This window comes from Sinohyriopsis cumingii, chromosome 19 (assembly GCF_028554795.1).
Source record: "Sinohyriopsis cumingii isolate HCF-2022 chromosome 19, ASM2855479v2, whole genome shotgun sequence".
Taxonomy (NCBI): Eukaryota; Metazoa; Mollusca; class Bivalvia; order Unionida; family Unionidae; genus Sinohyriopsis; species Sinohyriopsis cumingii.
In genome coordinates, this window is record NC_142979.1 from 57,977,353 (window position 1) to 58,003,037 (window position 25,685).

Consider the following 25,685-nt stretch of genomic DNA (forward strand, 5'->3'; position numbering starts at 1 on the left):
TCCATTGTTGCGATATCTTGATGAAAACGTTCGCCGTGTTCATCACTAACAATACTACAGTTGCTAGGAAAGAAATCCAAATGGGAATGAAGGAAGTGAATCTTTAGAGACATATTGCAGCCAAGTTTCTTATACTTCATCAACATGTCTTCTACTAGTTCCTTATAGTTTTCTGCCCTAACATTTCCGAGGAAGTTTGTAGAAACTAGGCGAAAAGCATTCCATGCTTGTTTCGCGTCACCTTCCAGCAAGCTGTTGAACCGGTCATCTTTGAAAAGCTCTCGAATCTGAGGACCCACAAAAACTCCCTCTTTAATCTTTGCTTCGCTGAGTCGAGGGAATTTTTCATGCAGGTATCGGAATGCTGGCAAAGTCCGGTCAATGGCTTTCACGAAGTTCTTCATCAAACCTAGTTTGATGTGAAGGGGTGGTAGCAAGATTTTCTGAGCCTCAACCAGAGCTGGGTGTTGGATATTCTTCTCTCCAATGGCTACATTCTGCCTGTGAGTCCATTCCTTCCTCATGTAGTGCATTTCCCTTGCTCGGCTATCCCACTCGCATAAGAAACACATGTATTTTGTATATCCTTGCTGCAGTCCCATTAAAAGGGCAACTACCTTCAAATCACCACAGAGGTGCCAGCTGTACTTGTTATACTCAATGGAATTCAGTAGCTGCCTTAAGTTATCGTATGTCTCTTTCATGTGGACAGCATACGCTACTGGAATAGATGGAAGAATGTTTCCATTGTGCAAAAGCACAGCCTTGAGACTCAGTTTCGAAGAGTCCACAAATAGTCTCCATTCTTGTGGGTCATGAGTGATTTTTAAAGCATTCATGAGGCCCTCAATATCGGAACAGAATATCAGATTACTTTCCTTTCTGAAGAAAGGCTCCAATTGCTGGTGGCGCTTTCGATATGCAGTAATTGTGACATCTTCTTCTAGAAGATTCCATTGTTGGAGTCTTGATCCTAGCAATTCTGCCTTGTTCTTTGATAAGTCCAAATCACGAATCAGGTCATTTAGTTCTTCCTGTGTTATTCTGTGTGGGGTTGATGATGCACCACAGTGAAAATCTGGATCACTGCATGCTGATGGACCAGGAGAAGAACAGGTCGACTCACCTTTGTCTTCGTCAGATGAATCAAGAGAATATTCTGCTGGAGGTTCTGGAATAGGAAGTCCCTCACCATGTGGAACTGGTCTCAATGCAGACGGAATGTTTGGGTAGACTATTCTCGACTTCTTTCGCTTCGTTATTCCGCCGGAAAGAGGAGGAACCAAGCAGAAGTAACAGTCATTTAGGTGGTTGCTTGGCTCTCTCCACACCATTGGGACTGCAAACGGCATTGATGACCTTTTGCAATTCAACCACTGTGAAAGCTGTGTTGTACATGTAGCACAGCATATATGCGGAGCCCAAGGCTTGTCTTGGTCACCAACCTTACATCCGAAGTAAAGATGATATGCCTTCTTCACTTGAGAATTGATACTTTTCTTCTGGTTGGCAAATGTCACTTCCCCACAAATATAGCAAAAATTGTCCGCGGTTTTAACACACTTTCGAGGCATTACTGTTCTTTATTGTACGTAAATGGATAAAATAATAAGTTTTATGTAACAGTAGCTTGAACTGTCTCGCACAACGTCTAAAATATTTTAAATGCTGAACCTATCTGATTGGGCTTTATATAGTACACTGCTTACGTCAGCTTCAGCAGCCGCCTGGCATTAGTATAATAGGCCTACACATGTATAGTACACTGCTGACGTCAACTTACTTCAGCAGCCGCATGGCATTAGTATTGCATTGCATCAGAAAATGATGCAATCAACTGTGGATGATGTGAGCATGATGGTATTATGCAATGTTACATCATTATTCCGGATGTTGCTGCAGTCCTACTGGAGAAATTTACACAGTGAAACATAGAAAATGAGGTATATGAATATCTTCAAAACGAGAGCCAATACAAATTTTTCACGGTTATATTCGTGTTCGGCACACCAAAATACTACAGATTAGGGCCTTTTCAAGTCAGTAATGATTTCACTGTTGAACAGTGTTATCATACCTTTGAGGAATGCCAAATCATTTTTCCAAGGTACCGCTCGACATGGCCCTGATCGCGCCCGCTTAATATGCAGAACAATGCACTGAATGGAATACTACCTTCTCATTGGCCAACTGAAAATAAATTATAAATAAATACAGGACATCATTTTCTTTTTAACTTGTAGTTATTATATAGTACATGTATGACGGGTCAGTTGTAAGCAACGATATGAGCCCCTGTGGTTCGGATGTTGGTTGACATAGGAACGAGTAGTCAAAGTTTCAGTAATATCTCACACACATTGCAGCCCATATCAACACTCTTCCACAAATTGATATGTAATTAATATACTTACTGTGCTGTTTTTATCCTGGCTGAATCAAAATCTGACACTAGAAAATGGACGCATTTTCATGTTCCATAGCCCATTTCATACCGAATTTAACAGTTGCTCCATAATTATCCGAATAACCTCCCGAGTTACTTTATACTCCTGCCAATCAAACGCTGGTGGGTACATGTACATAACAAAATGGCGTCCATTGTTTAAAAATATTTCAGAAATAAAATTAATGAAATGATCGAAATTTATATGTAAATTATCCACAGACTTTCAAAAACAAATCTGATAAACTCATTTGAAATGCAATTTATTATAGTGACATTTCGGATGCACAGAAATAGTTTGAACAACTTGCTCTTGATTGCCAGGATTAAATTTGTTTACTTCGACACCGTTCCCTTACTTACACATACATGTCTGGATGTAAACAGCTCAAAGCTACTCTCTCGCATGGGTTTGAAATCTGCCCTGGTTTCCAGAAAATAAGACAGGATGGTTCCAATATTAAATATGTCAATATCTGAGGCAGCATCGCTGTTGAATATGCATTTTTCAACGCGATAAACGATGTTGAAGTAGTTACAGAAGTTGATGCTGAAGCATTAGCCATATTTTGCCCACTGCCTGTTACAGTCAGCTGACCACCCGCCACGTGATCAAAATTCTGAGCAAATTACAAAGTTCACCAAAGTCTGCATGAAATGGGCTATTGACATGCATTTGAATTTGTTGAAATGCTATGATAGTCGAAGTATATTCAAGTAGGTTCATGTGGGGGATATGTTTCTTGAACAAAACGAAATAGTTCCAATAGGCATAATATATTTTTATTTGTTTCGTTAAAGAATAATATTTCAACTGAACCCAATTTTGGCATTCCTGGCTTTCACTGCTTTCCAGCTAACTGAAATGTAGGCCAATGAAACTTGAAAACAGATCCATTTCTTTTGCGAGAATTTGAATTTATTAGAGAAAAGACAAGAGTAAGTAAAGTCTGACTAAAACTAGGGGTGGGTATTGAATTTAAAGTCATATTGCGATATATTACAATATTAAGCAAAGTATTGCAATATATTGATTTAAGAAAGAATTACAGATTGCTATTAATTTATTGAAATAAAATGAATGCAAACTGCACAAAATTACTTAAAATTTTTTAATTACATAAATGAAATACAGTAGAGAAAATGAATAAATTGCAGTACAGTAGTTGCAATCTAATACAGAAATAAAGAGTACGATTTAAGTCTTTTGTCTGAATGGTTCACAGTTTGTGGTTTACTTTTTGATGAGCATAAAATGCATAAAACTGCAGATTGGTCTCTTCATTGTCACTTTACCCATTGTAGTTCAAACTGAACTGCCTTGAAAATCAAATAATGGAACTTATTTAATATTTTTCTTAAGAAGATAAGAGCATCAACATGATTTGGTTTTAGGGCTGAATGTTGTGCCTTTACTATATCTCCATTAGTAGAGAACACCCTCTCAGAGAGGGACCCTTGTTTCTGGGATGCACAATAAGGATTTAGTAAGCTTAGCTAATCTAGGAAATCTCTGCTCATGATTTTCCCAGCATTGACAAGGATTTGAATTCAAGGGAATCAACAGAACCACTCTGTAGTTCTTAAGCTCTTCTTCCATATGTGTTTTTGAAGTCTCAACACTAGTTTTGTAGACATCACCAAGAAGTTCTTCCATTTGTGTTTTTGAAGTCTCAACACCAGTTATGTAGACATTGCCAAAATGTTCTTGCATGCCAGAACAACAGGTACCTTTATCATATCGCTCTGACCAATGTCTGGCTCACGCTTCTTGCAAACTGGTGGAGCATCCTTAGCAGCAGAATTGGCAGACACACATAACTGCTCGGTTAGCTGTGGTGAAGGTGGCAGTTCTGACTGCCCACTAGCACCCACAGGTGAGTGATCTGTGTCATGTTCAGCCTTCACTTTAACAGTGAATTTGGATGCATTGTGCAAGATTTTGATAAAGATTTCATTCCTTCGTGCATCGTTGAGGAAAGGTAAGGCTTCAAAACATGGATCCAAGGCAGCAGCGATAGTGAGAGTTTCTTCTTGATGGGTGTATCTATCCTGAAGATCATCAACCACAGCCCTTTTCATCTGAGCTATTACTAGTGAGTCATCATCGCTATGTTGGAAAATGCTGTCAATAAGTTTGCGATGAAGAGGCATGATAACAGAAATGGTTGGAATTGACTCAGGACACAGAGAGTAGTCATCACCACTTTAAGAGGTTTTAGAAAAACCATTAACTCATTTGCCAGGCAAATGTCATCATCTGACAATGTGTTCAAATCTTTCTCTTTTATTTTAGCAAGATCCTTGGATCTCAAAATGGCAGTTACTGCACACTGCATTTCACGAAACCTTGAATCATGTAATAAGTACTGTTTATCTAGTGGGCACATCAGCTATAAGCTTATGATCTGGTAGACCCAGCAATTCAGTCTGGCTTCTCAGTTTAGCTGCTGCAGTTGTACTTTGGTGGAAGAACCCAACTATTTGACGAATCCTGCTGAGGAGAATTTCAATGCGTCTGATCTTGAGACAATTTTGTGGAGCTAAATTAATTGTATGTGCATAATTCTTGATGTGAAAGTTGCATCCTAAAAGAGGCCCTGCCTTGGCCATGGTTGGTCCATTATCTGATACAATAGGTTGTATGGGGATAGACTGTATTTCCCATCTTTTGAGGGCCTCATGAATCACAGCAGCTATATTCTCACCTGTGTGCCCTTCATACATGGGCCGAGTTTGAAGAACATAGTTTATCAGCTTCCAATTTTTATCAATGTGAGTTGACGTGATTGTCAGATATGATTCAGTTGACCTTGACATCCAGCTATCTGTTGTCAATGCAACTTACTCAGCATTTCGTAGGTATTCTGTTATGAGTGCCTTGACTTAAGCATATTTTTTTAGGAATGATCACCTCTGCACACTGCTTTCTACCTGGAACATTATATCGGGTTAATTGTATGTAAAAGGTCTCTAAACTCTGGTGAATCCACTATTCGGTATGGATACATCTCCTTTATTATAAATCTGCACACCTTGTCAATTATATATAAAGCATGAGAAGAATGCATTGGGGTATTTTGCACCAATGAGCCCTTGTAAGGTTCTCTGGATTGGCTGTGACATTTTAGCTTTAGAAAGATCGGGATCAGAAGTATCTTTATATGACGAAATAGCATTAGCAAGGATCAGTTGTCTGTCATCTTGTAATTACCACATTTCCTGGGATGGTGCTTGTTCATGTGGTATGCTAGATTAGTGGTTCCGCCAGAAAACTTAACATGAGTGTCACATAGTCGGCACACAGCAATTGCCTCATCAGTGTTCCCATCCCTTCTACTCTTTCTTTTTTAATGCAAATTGAGTCCATATGGCAGACCATGCTTTTGAATTTTGCACCAGGGTGTACTCAGCCATGCTTGAAATACTTGTAGCTCAAGGTCAATGTCAGTTAGTCATCAATGCAATGTCAGCAAGGTGCTTATTTGTTGACAAAGAGAAGTTAAAGCTTCACAAGGATGAAGATTCACAGACATGCAACTTCCAATTACCCATGCTGCAACATCCGCCTATGGTAACAATATTTCCTTGGGCCCAAGGATGTCAATATAAATGGGTAGGACTGTAGTATACCTTTTCAAACCATTTTTTGCTCTAAAATAAAGACCCTCTGACCTTAATATTTTCATTATACATTACGGCTTCAGTAAGAAAATCTGAAAAAGTCTTTGGAATAAACTGTTTAAGAGTATATGTTATAAGAAGTCTAATGTCCCCAAAATCACACATTTTGTTTTACCTTCATTAATTACCATCCTATTTTGTAGTACCTAGTTTTTGACTCTAATAAGGTCTGAATTTAATCTACTTTGATAACTTCAGTATCAGAACTAGATGTATTTGTGGATTCATTATTTAATGGTAGATCATTGATACAGGTAAGAAAGAGGAGAAGGCCTAAAACTGAGCCTTGAGAGACCCCTGAATGAACAGTGCAAGTCTGAAAGCTAATATTGCCAATGCTTGCTTGTTGAGCCCTTTTGGTTCATGCATGATCTAAACCAGTTTAAAGAAGGATTGTCAAACCTGTAAAAGTTCAACCTTTGCAGCAGAATTTCATGATCAGCAAGATCAAAGGCTTTCTTGAGGTCAAGAAAAACAATCCCAGTCATATGTCCATTATCCATTTCCTTCAGCCAGAGATCAATTAATCTGGTAAGTTCTGTTTGGCATGAGTGGTACTTTCTAAATCCTGACTACTTTTCATGAAATAGAGAGTAAGTTTCATTAAAAAAATGTAAAGATCTGAATGGCTACCAGTACTTGCCTTTCAAATAATTTTGACAATACAGGCAGAATTGACATTGGTCTGTAATTCCCTGGATCCTCCTTTTTTTCTTTCTTAAAGATAGGTGTAACCTTTGCACATTTCTTTGTTTCTGGAAAATTACCACTCATTATACTTAAGTTTATGATATGCATGAATGACATTGTTATTACTGGTACAACAATTTTAAGAATTTGTTGACAAGTACCATCCAAACTAGAGGATTTATTAATACTCAAGTTATTGAGTCAGCTTTGGAACCAGGTGGTCTGTAAACTGAACATAAGAGTATTGGCTTTGATTGGGCAAGGGTTACTTTGATCCAGATACTCTCCACCCCAATAGTCTCTAGATCAACATGTCTGTTGTAACTAATGGAACTGTCTACTTATAGAAGAATAACCCACTCCCATTGGATTCCCAATCTTTTATTTCAAAGATGAACCCCTGTATTTGGAGAGCCAAATCATCAGTATCATGAGAGAGAAAGGTTTCACGTAGACCCAGAATATTGACCAATCTCATTTGCTGTAACAATAATATAATCTCATTCAGTTTAGGGAGGATGTGTTGAATAGTTAGGTTGACTACTTGCAGATCTCTTTCAAGGAGGCCAAACATAGGACAGTTTTGATCAGGATTTTGATTTTCATACATGGTAGTATTCAGTGTATTGTTTTGAGACTTAACAGATTTCTTTTCATCACCTTGATTATTTACATAAATACATGAAGAAGATAACATACAAGATCCATCTGTTATACCATGACCACATGTAGTGGACACATGAGAATGTTCAATATGAGACTGATTTACATATGTACAAGAAGACATTGATATATTAGACACTTGAGAAACCTCGAAGGGAGAAGTCACTTAGACAGTATCACATAGTTGTTTACATGTTAAGAAGTTGTGCTTTGTACACAAATCAGATAGTGCCTGAAACCTGTTTAGAGAATTATAATTATTACATTGAAAAGTGTATACATATTCTAATGTGTTTTGTTGCAAGATATGCATTGCATAGGCCTGCACATGTTACCTTCTACCTATTAGTATGTGCACAACTTTCGTTTATGTCCTAGTTCATTACAAACATGGCAACAAATCTGTTTTCCATGCAGACACCTGTTTTGCATGACCGTGCTCTCCACAATAGAGTGGTCTATATTCTTAAGGAGCAAGGCTGTACCTCTGTTGAACAAGTGGATTTGGTCTTGCTGGTATTATGGTTGGTTCACTGTACCTTGATTGTCTTTTAAGAAGGTCCTTTACTGTGGAACAAAGAGTAATTGGAAATTTTCGCACAATGTACTTAGGGTATCATTTAGTGGAGTCATAAGTACATCCCTTCTCGGTGGTAGACCTGATATGATTATTTTACACTGTGTTTTTTGGACCTGATGGCATACAACAAGCTTTCATAATCATCCTCAGTACCTTTTAGAGATTGGCCATTACTGTTATTATTGCCACCAATGAGAAGAATTACAGTATGATATGGTGACATATCCATTTCCAATATTTTTTTCTGTAATAGTATTAATAGTTGCAATTCTGTGGGTTTTTATGTCAGTTTTATATAATCCTCTTGTTCATACTCCTTTGATTATTGATGATCCTGTGAGAAGAGATCTGTTTTTATTTATGTTGCTGATTTTGAAAGGTGGTGGATTCAGATTCATTGCTTGGACTGCAGCTGATTTGCATGACTAGACTGACTGAAAGTTTTGTGACTGCTGTATTTAGTATTTGTATTTAATTTAGCTTCATGCTATGGGTAATTGGAGGTTGTCTTTAGAGCAGTCCCTTCTGTACCTGGATTTGATGTTGAGTGAGACAGATGATGGTCAATGTTTACAGAATATGCTTTAACTGATGTTTGGCTCTGCTCATGTAATACCTTTAGAAGAGAGTCATCTTGTTAAATTGGTGATGTTGCATCTGTTTGTGTGTATGATTGTTTTTCTAATAGCTGGTTTTGGTATGGTCTGAAAGCCCTGACAGGCTCTTGTGTTTTGGTCCCTTGACATGTTTGTGTATTGTATTGTCTGGGTTTGCTGACACACTATTTTTGTACCTGGTTTATCCATTTGAACACTGTGTAGACTTTTTGATTTCAGTGCAGAGAGTTCCTGTTCTAACCTTGCTACTTGGGCCTGGAGATTACCTATCATTAATGTGCACTGTATGGAGGTGCAGTTCTGGTTATGGGTTCCATGGAACTCGAAAGAATTTGTTGCACCTATCATAAACTGGGGTCCTTTAGTTTCCTCCAATTACTTCATGTAAAGCTGTGTTACTGTTGACTGGATTTTGAGATCTGTGGGCTTCAGGGATGGGTGTTGAAGCCCTTGGCTGAGAGGTAATTAATTTCAAGCTAGTGTTATATACCATTTGCTGACAAGTGTTGATACATTCTGTATAGTCTGGCCCTTGTACATCTATTTTACCAGTTATGTATTGAGTTACTATGGCATAACCTGGATCCATGGATTTATAGATTGGTCCATTATGTGAGTGTCCCTGCAGGAAGTGTAGATTCTCATCCATGAATTTCTTGATTGTTGGAATCTTGGTTGAATTAACTGTGAATATAATACTCTGCATATTATGTCAGATTTTAAGAAAGCTTGGAAATGAAGAGGAGGAATCAGCCATGTTTGATTTTGGTGTTACGCGATCTTGGTAGGTTGAATCTATTTCAAGTGAATATTTCTCTTCAGTATTGAGTGTGTCTATATTCTTTATATCATTTAAGAGATCCTCTTGGATAAATCCTGAAAATGAATCTGATGAATCTGATTTAAAAAATGAGACTGCTGAAGTGGCCATGTTTATTTACTGTTCTTTTGTTTGAACATGCAAACATGCAAGGCTTAATTATATCCACTGACAGAGCTACTAAGTTACCCTGACACTTTATGCCTAAATTAGTTGCTGGTAGCACTTACTGCTACTATATTTTCTTCTGTACAGCTGTATTTCCGAATATTTCAGAAGCTGGTTAAGAGTCTCATACTATTGTGTCCATTTTTTTAAAATTAATAATTTTAATTAACAAACTTCGCTTTTAATTGAAGGGTTATTAAAAAAAACATACAGAAGGCCCTCTTGTGTCAGAATTGACTTATACTTTTATTTGCGTACCAACATTACTGCTCAAGGTCTATGCATGTGGTCCATATATGTTGTGTAAATTCAGTGTTTTCTGTTCTTTTCTTTATTTTAGATAGAAGTGGATATCATTTGGAATGTAGCTATCAGTTTGTCCATATCAGAGATGACTTCCTTTCTAGTAACAATTGAGTAAATTTATGCTGTTCAGGGGAAGCTGAAAGGTGTGCCTCTTGTCATGTTGGTGCACACGTTTGTTCAGATTTCTTTCAATAGAGCAAAAACATATAATTCATTGAAGTGTCTATGGTCTGCTTTAAACTGGTTATAATGTAAACTTCATGGGTTTCATTTTTCAAACTAAATTGGTAATGCACATGATAACAGCAATAACTGTATATAGAAGTATATTGCATAGAAGTTGATCAACCTTTTCTAGACACATAAATTAAATATACAAGAATCTGTTTTGAAATGATTTTTTTATTGTCAGATATATAATTGACCTAAAGATTATTGATTTTTCCAATAGTATATGACCTAAAAAAATAATGGTAGTTTGGGGAGGTGACGAGAATGGATGCATAGAGTTTTTTCCCCATTGTATGTAGAGAGGAAAGATAATAAATATTTGTCCCTCCTTGATTGCAGGATTCGAGGTAGCTGACCTGTATTGCTAAGATTAATGTGATCATTGAATGTATTCAGAAAAAAAGGATGTATCAGGAATGTTGCTGACTTTTGTTTTCAAAAGTCTGCACATTCTTACCGAAGTTTGTTTTCCATTTATTTTCATGAAACACATGCAGGTTCTTCACTCTAACTCATACAAGTCACAGTTTGTAATCACCTATAACTCGTGTTAGAAGATTCTCAGAATAAGTTCCAGAAAACAGTTATTCACACGATTGTATTTGAGTCATGCCGGTCAACTTTGTAAAAATAACTTATTTGATTTCTACTTGAGGAAGACTCCATTCTGGTAAAGTTAACATTTGTATGACATGCCTGAATGGAGAAGTGGATTTCTTTAGAGTTTTCAACCCCTTTTAGAAATTATGGTTAAGGTTTTGATTTCAGATTTTTTGTTTGTTTATATTTCTTAAACCCGTTGTTAGATTTTTTTTCATTCTTTGGATCAATCATTATGTGATCAAGACATTTAATTCTAGAACATGAGCTCTCTGCCCATTGATCCTATTATCACGGTCACAGCCAGAGGAATTTTGCATCAAGATGTTCCTGGGGGGGGGGGGGGGTAAAATTGTGCATGTATTTCATGAATCCCTGGGTGAATTCCTTCATGAATCATTATGAATATAAGACATTTTGTTACATGACATACCTACTCCATTCTACTCAAGAGGACCTTGGGGTCACATTTTACAGCAGTTGTTTGGTTTGGGGGTTCAACATACAGGCCCTGTCCTTGTTTTAACACCAATTTAGTCTGGGTTACAACAAAAATGTGTAGTTCCAAATGATACATTTGTTGATTTATTCCTATTGTCGTGTTACAGGATACTTTTTTATTTAAAAAATCTACACAGAGATTTTTTGGGTAGAAGAATTTGCTTCCATCAGTTGAAACTTTGGTGGGTATGATGATAAAGACAAAAACAGAAGTAGATGTAACATATGTAAGAAAGAACAACAAACTATATTACCTTGAAAAATTGAGATCCATGATGTTTTAGGATTTTAGCAAAGAATAACTAGACACAAGAATTGAATATGGCAAGCCCTTTTGGAATATCTAACCTTGCATGGTCACTCGTTATAACGTTTTTTTTAAGTGCAGTTCTCTTTGCTGACAAGCAATAATTTTTACACAGAAGTTTGGTGTTGACTAGGGCACCATGAATGCTGGTAGTAAAGGCTGCAAGTTCAGATTGGTTTCCTGTTGATTTTCCATCAGAAGTCATTAGCTGTTATTCGTTTTCATGTCAATGTTTGTATCATTTATGTGCTGATTTGAAACATACAATGATCATGAATTGTTTAAAATGAATTTATTTAAAATAAGTTAATATGAGCTAAGTGTGACTCATGCTGACCTGTAATATAAGCATGAGTTTTTGTGTTGTGGCAAATCATTGAACTTGAACTTTGTAAAAAAAAAAATTGGTCATTGGAATTAATTCAGCTTTGACATTTTTTTATATTGCCACTCTAGAAACTGCTTTGCAAGCACTTGAAAAATCTGATGTAAAATCTAGTTTGACATTGGTAGGAGAATTGTGTATGGATAATGATACCAAATCAATATCCACAAAAAATGTTACTATGAATTTTTTTAAATATGTCTAGCATCTTGTTTTTCTTTTCAGAATTGTAATTAGCAATGGAAAACTACCATGTTCTGGAGCTAATTGGAGAAGGGTCCTTTGGTAAAGTCTACAAAGGCAGGAAGAAGTTCACAGGACAGGTATGTAAGGATGTATTTATATCTAGATGATGTTTTATTGAATTTCATTATTCGTTTGTTTTCACCACTTTGACTATGGCACCTGATTGGAAAATAAATAATACACCTTATTATGAGAACATAATTTCCATGAGAAAACTGCAAGGTCTTTTTAAAAAATTTTGTGCATTTATTCCTGAAATTTTTATATTATTTTTGTCAGTGCATGATTGCAAACGAATTCTTGTTATTGAAGGAGGCAACTCTACTTTCTGTTTGAGTTCATCATTGTGGCACAATAATCATCATTAGTATGTAATATTATACAGCTATATCGGCACAACAATGTTTTAGATTTGAAGCTGAATTTCTGTGTAATCTGATTTTAGGTTGTTGCCTTGAAATTCATACCCAAAGTTGGAAAGCCAGAAAAGGAGTTGAAGAATTTGCGGCGGGAAATTGAGATAATGAGAGGACTTCATCATGCAAACATTATTGAAATGTCAGACAGCTTTGAAACAGATAAAGAGGTACATTTCACTTGTCTGTAAAATGATAAAGTATGGCACTGCAATCAGCAGACTAGGCAGAGAACATCCTGGCAATAAGGACTTTCAGACTCTGCAAATGTTGTTTACCTGTCATCAGTGTCAGTTATCACTGCTATTACTAAAAATAGAAATGATGTAAAAGACTTCTTAAGAAACTCTGAGCATAATTTGATAGTTTTAACACACATTATCTTGGCATGAAATGCTTTCAGGCTGTATGAAGGATGCCAAGCTGTCTTCATGTATGGCCACTGTTCTTTAAAGAAACAAACCTTAAAAGAAGTTCTCAAAATCTGCTCAGCATAATTTATCAGACTTGACAGAAAGCATTCTGGCTTGAAAAACTTTGTACAAATGATGCCAATTTGTCATCATTGTTTGACCACTTTACTAGTGGAAATTCCTTTAAACAATGTCTCAGAAACCACTCATTTGAATTTGACCAGATATGTCAGAAAGCATCCTGGAATAGGCTTTAAAGTTGTACAAATGATGCAAATTCTCCATCGGATACTGTACAAATAATGCTGGTTTGTCTTCAGATATGGCCAGTGTTACCAGAATCTGAAGAACAAAAACATGCAAATAACTTCTTTTAAAAAAGCACTCAACAGAATTTTACCAGATTTGATAGAAATGGTACTCATATGAAAGGATTTTCTTTTTAAACAAAAGATGCTGATTTGCCAAAAATATGGCCACCATAATTAAAAAGCGAAAAACCTTTTAACCCTTTACCTCATAGAGCATAGTGACAAAGTGCAGCTTGCTATACATAGAACACAGGTTACCTAGTCGACCGCATATGCATAGCTTGCCTGTGAACTATTAAGCAATGTAGTGTATGTTACGTTTAACAGCAATTTTAACCATTTTACATTTTTGGTACACATCTATTACATGTGGAACAATTTAAGAGTAAAGTCCGATTGTTATAGCTGTGTAATTATTTATCACGGAAGAATTTGTTATGTGCTTTAAAATCTGGAGAGAATTCGTTCACCGTCATGTCAGTGAGGCCGTGTGAACAACCGTAGAGCTGCCATTTCTCATACTCGAAATTTACAAGTTTTTCATCTGTGTCTACATCACTAAGTCATCTAAATTTGATAATTTATAAAAACTAATTGCAGCCTATATCAATATCAGAGCCTTTACCTAGGTTATTGAATCTTTCATAGTTGTGATTCTAATCATGAAAACTTCGTAAGTACAGAATGAAATCCGCGACCGCCATTTTGGAGAGTGGAGATTACGACCCAGTTACTTTAAATAGCAGATATCGACCAGTACATAAACAGTGACCACGTGATCTGACGTAATTGTCATTCACAGAAATGAATGTAGTATCTAATAAAGGGTTTTCCCCGAAGGTGGAGCTATGAAAACCTGCTTGAAATGGCTGATGTTTACAGCAGACGTCAAAAGGCACTTCTATGGGACTTTTGTAGAAGCGTCAAAAGTTGCTTTGATGCGACTTTTGTAGAGGCGTCCAAAGACGGTTGTATGAGGTAAAGGGTTAAACAATTTCTTTTCAAAAAGTACTAAACAGAATTGGGCCAAATTTGACAGGAAGTTTCATGACATGAAAAAATTTTTTCTTGTTGTACAAGTTTAGGGTTTGTTATCTTGTACAAATTTGCCATTGAATATAATGTCTATTACTAAAAATATAAAAGCCTTAAAGAACTTTTTAAACCAATTATGCTAATTTGCCATCAAATATAGCCACCATTACAATAAATAGAAAAACTATTAAATGACTGTTCTGTAGAAACTGTCGAAATCATTAAAAAAAAATTAAAATGATGATGATCTGATCTCAGATAATGCCATCATGGTAGCTATTTTGAAAATCTTTATATCACGACTCAGTAAAAAGTATATTTATGTGAGGTTTTCACCAAGAGAGTTCCTATGGTATCTGATTAGTCCTAAAAGTTGTGAATCTCACATCCAGTTTTGCCACCATGGTGCCAGCTTGAAAATCTTATTATTGCCACTCCTTCTGAATGGATGGCCATATCATTTTAGTGTTTTCTCCAACTGACTTCTTATGTTGTCTACTTGGTCCTAAAATAATTGTGCTGATCTTACATCCAGTACGGCTGTAATGATGGCCTTCTCGGAAATATAATTGTGAATACTTTCCTGAATAGCTGATCGAATTGATATAGGGTTTTCATCATAAGACTTCTTATTATGTCTGGTTGGTCAACTTGACATCCTGTATAGATGGCACAACATCCATTTTTAAAATCCTGTTATCACAAGAAGAATATCAAAGATTGTTTCAACACTCAGCAGTTCAAATGATGGAGTTGTTTTGTCTTGGATTTCTGTAAATTCTTGTGGACATTAGAGTATCTGTTCTGTTATTAAATTAATGTTTTACTTACTTTAAATTCTTTGAAATTCATGCATATCTTTTTTTGCACAGGTTGCTGTTGTAACTGACTATGCAGAAGGAGAGCTTTTCCAGATTCTTGAAGATGATGGAAGTTTACCAGAGGAACAGGTTAGCTCAGACAAAACAGTTTTATTAGCAAACATATCTTCATATATTAAAATGATGATTGATATAAAATTCATGTTGACTGTTTATCAGTGTGATTTTTATGTTGGTGGTGATGATGATGATGTTGATGACAGTGGTAGTGATATATTGTGTCAGAGCATTATGTGTTCTGCCAATGCAATGAGATGAATGAATTTCATTACAAATGTTTATAGTGTGCATTTATTATTCCCACCACTGAGATCTGGTTTTGTGTATCCTAAATATATACAGTGAACAGATACTACAGACATTTTTTTAAGTCACACGTTCAGTGAAATACAGAATGCATCGTAGAGACCATATAAGGAAAAGGAAGATGTTGCCAATAAAGAACAGTTCGCTTTATAAGTGGACCTTCAGATGTTTAAACCTAAGCCAACTGATTGATGCTAAATGGATAATCATAGCTTGTGAGGAAATGTCTATGAGATTGGATCTGTGCCATTGAGAAAGATGGATTTGTGCTATTTTATAATTTTAGTATTTTTGCATGATAAAAGCTTGTGTGTACCAGGAGGCTTGAATGGTATGACATGTATTCATTGGTTTTATCAAAAAATCAGCAACATTTTTGAGTTATGCTACTGGATTGTAGTAGGAAAAAATTCATGGTGTTTTATTAGTAACAGGGACGTGTGAGTTATATTACAGTGTTGTAGTAGGAGTATATTCAGGGTGTTTTATTAGTAACAGGGACATGTGAGTACATTCATGGTGTTTTATTAGTAACAGTGACATGTAGTTTATATTAGTGTTGTAATAGGAGTATATTCATAGTTGTTTTATTAGTAACAGTGACATGTGAGTTAAATGACAGTGTTGTGGTAAGTGTATATTCATGGTGTTTTATTAGTAACAGTGACATGTGAGTTAAATGACAGTGTTGTCGTAAGTGTATATTCATGGTGTTTTATTAGTAACAGTGACATGTGAGTTATAAAGAGTGTTGTAATAGGAGTATATTCATGGTGCTGTATTAGTAACAGTGACATGTGAGTTATAAAGAGTGTTGTAATAGGAGTATATTCATGGTGCTGTATTAGTAACAGTGACATGTGAGTTATAAAGAGTGTTGTAATAGGAGTATATTCATGGTGCTGTATTAGTAACAGTGACATGTGAGTTAAATGACAGTGTTGTGGTAAGAGTATATTCATGGTGTTTTATTAGTAACAGTGACATGTGAGTTAAATGACAGTATTGTGGTAAGTGTATATTCATGGTGTTTTATTAGTAACAGTGACTTGTGAGTTAAATGACAGTGTTGTAGTATGTGTATATTCATGGTGTTTTATTAGTAACAGTGACATGTCAGTTATATTAATGTTGTAATAGGAGTATAGTCATAGTGTTTTATTAGTAACAGTGACATGTGAGTTATATTAGTGTTGTAATAGGCATATTAGTCATGGTGTTCTATTAGTAACAGTGACATGTGAGTTAAATGCCAGTGTTGTGGTAAGTGTATATTCATGGTGTTTTATTAGTAACTGCTTAAAGTAATACTATTCAACAGAGTTGTTGTTCATTTAGATTAAAAATGTATGGATAAAATGAGATGTGCTTAAAGTAGGATTGAGATTTGTATAGAAAAGTTTGAAACCTGTAATTAGAAGTATAAATGATTACACTTGTTTATGGTTGATTTAGTTCATTCATTTGGATAGATCATGAGTGTGTTTACATCTTACATCACAGAAAACTACAGAGAATAAAGTAACAGTATTTATATCATGCAAATACTTTTTACAGCAGTTTCACCTGAATGAAGGAGCATAAATAAATAAGCATTAAACCTGATCTTCGTAGGTCATTCCATTAGATGTTCTTTTGTTTTTCAGTGATACATATACTTATCTACTCCATACTTTTTTCTTTTCTCTTTGTTCTTAATGATATACCAACACAGCGATATAGGCAGTGAATGGAACTCACAGTTACCAGACACTGTGTACATTAGTATTAACTGAAACGGTTGAAAATGGTTTATAATCATTTTAGATTTTGTTTCCCAGAAGAGTTCAGATAAAAACAACAAATTTATGATATTATATTTTATTAAAGGAATCAAGTTAATTTAACAAGTAGCATATCCTTTACACTTGCTAGGAATGTATTGGCAGGAGAATGTTGGTAGAGGGTTGGTCACATATGCAGGAAATGATTGCATGTGGCTCATATTTCACAGAGTCTTTAAATTCATGGTTTTGCTACATGAAATCCAAAGGCATCTGTACCCGATGAATATTTTCAAGCTTCACTATTTTTGTTGAAGAAAAAAAATCATTTGAGGAGAAACATGGCGAGATAATAGAATGTTGATCATTATATGAAGTTATTTTGTTTTGCAATAGGTTCAGCAAATAGCAGCCCAGCTTGTGTCAGCCTTGTTTTACCTACACTCCCACAGAATTCTGCATAGGGACATGAAACCTCAGAACATTCTTTTGGGCAAGGGAGGCATTGTTAAGCTATGTGATTTTGGATTTGCCAGAGCCATGAGTTTCAATACCCTGGTCTTGACCTCCATCAAGGTATTTCTGATTGTAATGTTTGAAGGAATCATTTTAAATGTATCATAATCTGTCTGATAGACACACATGGTGTACATAAATGTGAGGAGGACAAGTCATTTAAGACTAAATATGTAAAAATACTAAGTTCTTTGTGAGTTAATTTTTAGGTGCTTTACAGCACTTGGCTGTTTTTGTTCAGTTGAGAAACTAGAACATCACACAGCCTTTGCATCACCTATGCATAAGTTATGTTGATTTAATTTTTCTGCCCATGTGTTGATTTAATTTTTCTGAATTGCAAAGGTCAAGTGGCATGATACAATTAGTAAGGTTGTTGTTTTTTTTCTTTAAGTTCTTCATTCTTTGATATCATGTGTATAACACAGTTGAGAGTGCTAAATTTGGTGATCAGCTTTCTTGTGAAAAGAAGAAAGCATTTTTCACAATAAATTTGCAATGAAAAGGAGAGAAACATTTCAAAGGTGGTGGCTGCCACATACCTAATGACAACATGTTAATTTAGTAGCTGCATGAGAGATATGAAACTAGAGTTAGAGTGATGCTACAGAATCCCAGGTGTTACATTTAAAATGTTCAAGCCAATTGTGTGAAGTATAATTTAGATGGTTTCAGAATATCAACTCTGGTGAGGGCAAAGATGCCAGGAAAATATATGATAGCACAACAGGAGACAAGGAAATAAGTGAGCAATTAATTGGTTATGAAAAACACAGAAAAATTAAAATTTTCTGCTGTCTATGCAAATTGAACTAAAACATCACTCATGGTGCTGTTACCATATGTTAAACTAGTGCCTAAGACAGATATACCCATTGCCATGTACCTTTACATGTGTGCTTCGGGGATACAGTCATGTTCTTCTCACATAAGTGATCAGGTGAAAACAATATGGAATTATTTCTGGAACATATTTTGGGGCTAATATAGTTAAATAGACAAGGAAGCTGAATGAAGATGTTGTTTATGCCCTTGGTGGCTGTGCTGGAATTTGCAACCTGCTGATGTGTTCTGGAACAGTTCATTTAGAGCATATCTAGTAGAACAATATGTAGAGTGGATCTTTGCAGGTCAAATTGATCTTATTAACAGTGGCAAATATCGTTACCACTAAATCAAGAAGTGGCACCAAAATAGATTTTAAACGCTAGAATAATAATTAGCTCTTAGATGCTCACAGTGAATTGTGGTATTACCAGTATGCTTGATGGCAGCAAAGACCACTTGTTCAAAGAAGAAGATGAAAGTGAAGACCCCATTGAGTAGTTCACAGAAAATGATAGTTAATATCAGCAAGATGTTCATGACGGAAATATTTTAAGAACAAGTGCAAGGAGAAGTCCCTGATAAAAAGCACACACTGGAATATGACAACCCTGGCTACTGACTATAATTATTGTTACTGAAGTATTCTAAATACATTCGTGTTCATACTTTTCTTATTTATCTCTAGTGTTTATTTGTTGCTCTCTGGGCTACCTTTTGAATTCCTTGTTGATGTAAATTTAATTTTTTTCTGGTTCAAATGCCTATTGGATACAGTTTGTCTTTTGAGGTACTTTTTTGTTTTGGCAAGAAAGGTTTGCATGTGTGTGTTCATTTATTGGGGCTGGTGAATATACTAATTAATATATCCAAGTCTGTATTTGTTAGAAGCAAACAGTGTGATCATATTTTTAAATTTTTAAAATTATTTAAAGATATTTTATATACCTAGGTCCCTAAAAGCTGTAATGGATTTTTCCAATAAAGAGATGCAAATTGTTTTTGATAAAAGGAAATAGAATTTAAATTACTGCTTTGCATTTCATCTGAGTATAATGAATGTATTGTATATAAGGAGATCATGATAGTGTTAATTTCATAATGTGTTTCTCTTATTAATTTTTATTAGATATTTCTTAAAAATCTAAACCAGTTTATAATGTAAGCAGATGTAATGAAAAATCAGATATTGCAAAGTACATCTTGAGGCCCCTTCCATTGCTTAATATAATATTCATCCAGGGTTATAACAAAATTATGATATATCAACATGATTGTTGGTGTTCAAGGGCTTTGTTGCATCTTAATTATTTTTGCATTAAAATCAAATTGTATTTTTCAAGTTTAAGAAGTGTAGTCAATCTACATTATACAATTGTGAGATATTTGTGGTACTTGTGGCAGTATAAGAAAAATACAAGATTTTATGTTTAGGTTGACGAAAGTTGTATAACATAAAATTAGAGTGTAGCTTACAGTCATGAAATGATGTTCTAAGAAACCCGTTTTGATGTATCTACTCTTGATAAAGTCATGACCTAGTGTTCCAAGAAACCCTTACTGAAGTATCTATTTTTGATAAAGTCATGACCTAGTGTTCTAAGAAACTCTTATTGAAGTACCTATTCTTGATAAAGACATGACCTTGTATTCTAAGAAACTCTTATTGAAGTACCTACTCTTGATAAAGTCATGACCTAGTGTTCTGAGAAACTCTTCTTGAAGTACCTATTCTTGATAAAGTCATGATCTAGTGCTCTAAGAAACTCTTATTGAAGTACCTACTCTTGATAAAGTCATGACCTAGTGTTCTGAGAAACTCTTCTTGAAGTACCTATTCTTGATAAAGTCATGATCTAGTGCTCTAATAAACACTTACTGAAGTACCTATTCTTGATAAAGTCAAGACCTAGTGTTCTAAGAAACTCTTATTGAAGTACCTATTCTTGATAAAGACATGACCTAGTATTCTAAGAAACTCTTATTGAAGTACCTATTCTTGATAAAGTCATGACCTAGTGCTCTAAGAAACACTTATTGAAGTACCTATTCTTGATAAAGACATGACCTAGTATTCTAAGAAACTCTTATTGAAGTACCTATTCTTGATAATGTCATGACCTAGTATTCTAAGAAACTCTTATTGAAGTACCTATTCTTGATAAAGTCATGATCTAGTGCTCTAAGAAACTCTTATTGAAGTACCTATTCTTGATAAAGTCATGACCTAGTATTCTAAGAAACACTTATTGAAGTACCTATTTTTGATAAAGCCATGACCTAGTTTTCTAAGAAACACTTATTGAAGTACCTATTCTTGATAAAGTCATGACCTAGTGTTCCAAGAAACCCTTATTGAAGTACCTATTCTTGATAAAGTCATGACCTAGTGCTCTAAGAAACACTTATTGAAGTACCTATTCTTGATAAAGTCATGACCTAGTGCTCTAAGAAACTCTTATTGAAGTACCTATTCTTGATAAAGTCATGACCAAGTGCTCTAAGAAACTCTTATTGAAGTACCTATTCTTGATAAAGTCATGACCTAGTATTCTAAGAAACACTTATTGAAGTACCTATTTTTGATAAAGTCATGACCTAGTTTTCTAAGAAACACTTATTGACGTATCTATTCTTGATAAAGTCATGACCTAGTGTTCCAAGAAACCCTTATTGAAGTACCTATTCTTGATAAAGTCATGACCTAGTGCTCTAAGAAACACTTATTGAAGTACCTATTCTTGATAAAGTCATGACCTAGTGCTCTAAGAAACTCTTATTGAAGTACCTATTCTTGATAAAGTCATGACCTAGTGTTCTAAGAAACTCTTATTGAAGTACCTATTCTTGATAAAGTCATGACCTAGTATTCTAAGAAACTCTTATTGAAGTACCTATTCTTGATAAAGTCATGATCTAGTGCTCTAAGAAACTCTTATTGAAGTACCTATTCTTGATAAAGTCATGACCTAGTATTCTAAGAAACACTTATTGAAGTACCTATTTTTGATAAAGTCATGACCTAGTTTTCTAAGAAACACTTATTGACGTATCTATTCTTGATAAAGTCATGACCTAGTGTTCCAAGAAACCCTTATTGAAGTACCTATTCTTGATAAAGTCATGACCTAGTGCTCTAAGAAACACTTATTGAAGTACCTATTCTTGATAAAGTCATGACCTAGTGCTCTAAGAAACACTTATTGAAGTGTCTTTTCTTGATCAGTTGTGTCATAGATAAATAAATGCCTCAACATTGAGTGGAAATGTGCTTCATTAACTGTGGTTGTTTTGATGCAGGGTACTCCACTATATATGTCCCCAGAGCTGGTGGAAGAGAAGCCGTATGACCATACAGCAGATCTCTGGTAAGTTTACTTACTGTTATTTGTCTCTACACATTTTGAAGAAGAAACACAATATTGGTGATCCTGCTAAATCATGTATATATAATTTAATCAGCCAACTATAGGAAAACAGGCCAAACTGGCCTTGATACAGCTGAAACGGGTTCACCTTCAGAAACAACTTAATTCTTGAACAAATATTATGCACCAAATACTATTTTTATTATTATTAATGATGCTGTTGGAAAATCCATATTATTTACCTTTTTTCTTGCCATGTCATTATTGTAATGGCTCTATCTGAATGAATGAACAATGTTTGAATGCTGAATCTGATAATCATAAACAGTCCATTGGAAGAAATGACCACAGTCATACTTCCCAACTTTTATCTAGCAATACACAGATATAATCTGTAGGATAGGTAGAACTAATAAAACAAACTCATTTAAAGGTTAAAATTCTTTATTAACCTTGCAGGTATATAGTACAGTCACAATGCAGCCAAACATGACCAAGAAAGGCAATTTATGTAAAAACAAATAGGCCTAAACTGAATTTTTTTCTAATTGTGCCATATGATAAATGGGATCCAATATGGTGGCTTTAATTTAAATTTTTTTATTAACAATGAATAAACTTAAGCTATTAAAAGTTACATTGTGTGTCCATTCAAATAATGCTTCGAAAATTATGCTAATACTCGAAAAGCTGAGTCATAGTTTGCTTTGATGTAAGCGAACTTAGACCATACCTGTCAACTCTCATGCCAGGAGGAAAAAAACTCCAGATTTTAGTGGTCATTCCATGCCTACCTCTCGCTTTCATAATATCTCCTGATTTTTGCAGAGAACTCCCAATTATTACATTATGTCTTAGATTTTCATTTCTCCTAAAACAGAAAAGTCCTGCATAAATAGATGTATCATATGCAATCCATTAGATTCATGCTTTGTTGTATTGTCTGTGAATATTGTTGTGACAAAATAATTACTTTTCTAGAAAGAATTCGCTTCTTCACTAAATAGAAATTTGTTTAAACATTATTCACATAAATTTATGTATTTTATCCCTCTATAACAATACAAAAATAAAAATAGAACCAGAACAAATAATAAACCACAACAATAAAATTGTCAACAATTACAGTAATTTCAATCACAAGAATAATGCTGTAATGCCATATGCTATAGCACCATTCCCACCAAAGAAACTTACACAAGTGAACACCTGGCATTTTTATACCACATATACAAACGTTAATTACCATTGCTAAATTAAAAGAAGGAATGAAAATACATACCATGCAGCAAATGTGTCCTTAAAAAACTAATTCAGAATAAATATGTTTTATTGTAAACAATACTAAATGCCTTATGACAATAAGGGAATATGGTTGCAGGGATGGTCCTGGCTTTTAAAAAGCTGTCGCCAAAAAAATCGCCAACCTCAATATTTGGTCGCCAATTTTCAAAAAGTGTCGCCAGATCAAGTAGTGTACATTTTTTCAAGTGTTAATTTAGTCTATTAATGTAACAGGAAATGAAAATTACAAAAGATGGGTAGTTAATACTCTAATTACAACAAGCATTAACAAAATGTTACACAGTGTTACATGAAGATCCGTCGCGATTTTAGGGCTGCCCACTTGTTGAATGCAGTTTCAAAGTCTAATTTTTGACCCTGTACATGCTGATTCTCATTAAATTCTCGAGAGATGAGTTTCAGAGTTTATTTCTGATGTCAGTTTTTATGAGGTTCATCTAACTGAATCCACGTTCACAGTCTACAGTGCTGACAGGTGACACCAGTAGTCTCTCAGCAGCCCCGCCTCCCCTTATGGCTAGCTTCACAAAGCTTGTAGTGAATTGCTTCCTAATTCCCAAGAATGATCACTGAATGCTGTATAAATTTTCTCGACAAGCAAAATATGATCTCCATTCCCACGAATGAAACTTACAGGAGTCAACACCTGGCAATATTGGACATTATATATAAGCATAAATTCACACCCAATTTAGGGATTCTTTCACTCCTGTATTTTGAGAAATAAATAATTGTTATTAATTATGCAAAACTGTTTTTTTGTGCTATTTCTTGTTGCGGAGTTTAAGTCTCTGCAGCCGAAACATCAATTGATGGCAAAAGGAAAAGATCAATGAGTAAAATGCTGCACTGGCAACAGATATAATTGTGACTGAGATTTTTTTCCATTTGCTTTGTATTTATACGCAGTAGTCGGTACTTCAAAGGTTATCAGTTTTCTATGAAGGTTCAGCAAAACTATTATATTGGTATATGTAAAAAAAACAAAAACAACAGAAGAATTAGCCATTCAATTAATTGTATCTGTTCTATTCGTGTCTTCAGAAGTCGGTCAGTTGTAGGTATAGTTCGGTAGCATGACTGACAGTATCACAGCATACAGTACTCAGCCCAGATGTCAGCATAGCAGATTTTGATGTAACAATACACTGTAAAGATGGGGTTGTCAATACGAACAAAGGATCATTTGTGTAACAGATTGATTTCAATGCATTGCTTAGTCAAGTTTGTGGCTTTCTTTCATTCTCCCTTTTAATGTATCCAGTCCAAATCCATGATTGTATGTACAAATTAAATAACCAAAAAGTCTGTCACCAAAAAAATCGCCAGATGGGATATTTTCGTCGCCAACAAGGAAAAAAAATTGCAATTTGCGACATTGGCGAAGCCCAGGACGATCCCTGGGTTGGATATACGAGGGGAAAATAGTTGCGACATGTATGGTACCATGAGTTTGCCTATATAGGTACCTTTACTTTAGACCAACAAATAGGTCTCCACATTTCTTTTTTTTCTGACAGAAAAAAACCCAGAGACCTACTTGTTGGTCTACCTTTAGCTCAGCAAAATTGGGAATCCTTTATTTACCAGTCAGGAGCTGGTGCTTGCATAACACACAGCAGTGTAGAACATGGTTTCTTTGAATTATGACGGAAGGCCAATCGTTTTCACAAAATAGTTGCATTGATAATGTTTAACTTTTAATCAGTCACACTGGCTTTCTTGCTTGTTTATTTAAGACTATGCATTAGCTATTGTGCAGTTTGGCCACAGCTGACCAGAATGTGAAAATAGGGCACATCCTGGGGGAAAATAAGGCATGTCACAGGGAGAAATAGCATGTCTTTTGCGAATTTCACAATATTGGACCCAGAAGATCGATCAGTATTTAGTTAAAACAAGGCTTTAAAAATGCCACAAAGACCTCCCGATTTTAGGTCCTAATCTCTATTTCTTTATTCAGTCTCCCCACTTGGCTTTTGAAAAGTTGACAGGTATACTTTACAAACTACGGTAATTACACATCAATGTACTGGTATAGTTTCCGGTCAAAATTCCTTCTTAAAACAAGCCAGTTTCAGGGTTTTAATGATTAACTGGCCTGTATTACTGTCGGAAAACAAAAGACAAATCCGCCAACAATCAACAGTGGAGACGCCAAAATGTCAGGCTTTCCATTGTGTGGAAAGTTATTATGTTATTCAGCTAAAACACAAAACTAAAATAGAGCGATATTCATCTTAGTTGATCTATAATGAGTATTTTAACCTCTATTGTTACCACTCTTCATGAACAAGTTATG

General features: G+C 35.1%; 1 protein-coding gene across 4 annotated transcripts in view; it reads left to right on the top strand.

The window, feature by feature from the left end:
* Window positions 1–25,685, top strand: part of LOC149775766 (serine/threonine-protein kinase 36-like) — a 158,703-nt gene that overhangs the window by 970 nt on the left and 132,048 nt on the right. For all 4 annotated transcript variants that reach the window (XM_089944445.1, XM_089944448.1, XM_089944449.1 and 1 more), the window contains exons 2-6: window positions 12,224–12,321; window positions 12,690–12,830; window positions 15,292–15,369; window positions 17,766–17,945; window positions 22,011–22,078. In XM_089944445.1, coding sequence (XP_089800571.1) covers window positions 12,238–12,321; window positions 12,690–12,830; window positions 15,292–15,369; window positions 17,766–17,945; window positions 22,011–22,078 — 551 coding nt within the window. In that variant the 5' untranslated portion in view covers window positions 12,224–12,237. The remainder of the gene's footprint in view (window positions 1–12,223; window positions 12,322–12,689; window positions 12,831–15,291; window positions 15,370–17,765; window positions 17,946–22,010; window positions 22,079–25,685) is intronic.